At 53.7% G+C, this 697-nt stretch overlaps 1 protein-coding gene and 1 long non-coding RNA gene across 3 annotated transcripts in view; one reads left to right on the top strand and one right to left on the bottom strand.

Moving 5' to 3' along the window:
* Positions 1–433, top strand: part of LOC114006274 (uncharacterized) — a 1,724-nt gene extending 1,291 nt beyond the window's left edge. The window contains exon 2 of the long non-coding RNA XR_003548009.1: positions 321–433. This is a non-coding gene — a long non-coding RNA (uncharacterized LOC114006274). The remainder of the gene's footprint in view (positions 1–320) is intronic.
* The window catches only part of SPTY2D1 (SPT2 chromatin protein domain containing 1), a gene marked incomplete in the record, with an annotated part of 45,427 nt that overhangs the window by 26,549 nt on the left and 18,181 nt on the right, over positions 1–697 (bottom strand). Inside the window, 1 exon segment of one of the 2 annotated variants that reach the window (XM_027768488.1) lies at positions 7–697. In XM_027768488.1, coding sequence (XP_027624289.1) covers positions 7–697 — 691 coding nt within the window. 2 annotated transcript variants of the gene reach the window in all.

Genomic DNA, 697 nt, shown 5'->3' with positions numbered 1-697 from the left:
AAGGATTTGAGTCATTCACAGGCTTCTTGGCCCCACTGACTGATCGCTCAGGTCCTGAGGTGCAGCTGCCATTTTGGCGCCTGGGCACAGGGCCAGAACTAACTGGGGGCTGCGTGGACCCTGTGCTGGGTCGCCCAGGAGCTGAGCTGGAACTGCTGCCTGGCTGCCTGACAGCTGGACTCTTAGCCTTATTGGGTGGGGTGACCATGGGCCCAGGCCTGGAATGGCTAGGATGGGAAGGAGGAGATTTTTTGGCTTTATGCTCAGTGGCAGATTTCTGAGCCCCCCTAGCAGAAGTCTTTGGGACACTTGGTGAATAGGTGCTGGAGCGGGGCTTTCCAGCCCCATTGAAAACAGGTCTGTCATGACCCTCACGAAACGAGGGCTGGGAGTTATTGCCAGATCCTGCTTTGGTCCTCTCTCCTGGGAAGGACTTGGATGAAGACAATGCTGAGTGTTTCTCATGAGCCGCGCTGGGTCTGGGTTTCTTCTCAGCATGAGGAAGGGACACTGCCTTGGACGAATGAAGCCTGTCCCCAGAAACTTTGCTAAGTTTTGTGCCCACACTTTCTTTCTGAGATGGTGTCTTTTTGGACACAGTTGGAGGTAGTTTTGCATCTGTCTCAAGCTTCTTTTTCCTATGCTTTCGTTCCAGAAATTCTCGCTCCCTAAGTTCTTCTGCAGTCATAGGCCGCTC

This window comes from Tupaia chinensis, unplaced genomic scaffold (genome assembly GCF_000334495.1).
Source record: "Tupaia chinensis unplaced genomic scaffold, TupChi_1.0 Scaffold000077_1, whole genome shotgun sequence".
Lineage (NCBI taxonomy): Eukaryota > Metazoa > Chordata > Mammalia > Scandentia > Tupaiidae > Tupaia > Tupaia belangeri.
This window is presented reverse-complemented; position numbering and strand designations above follow the sequence as displayed.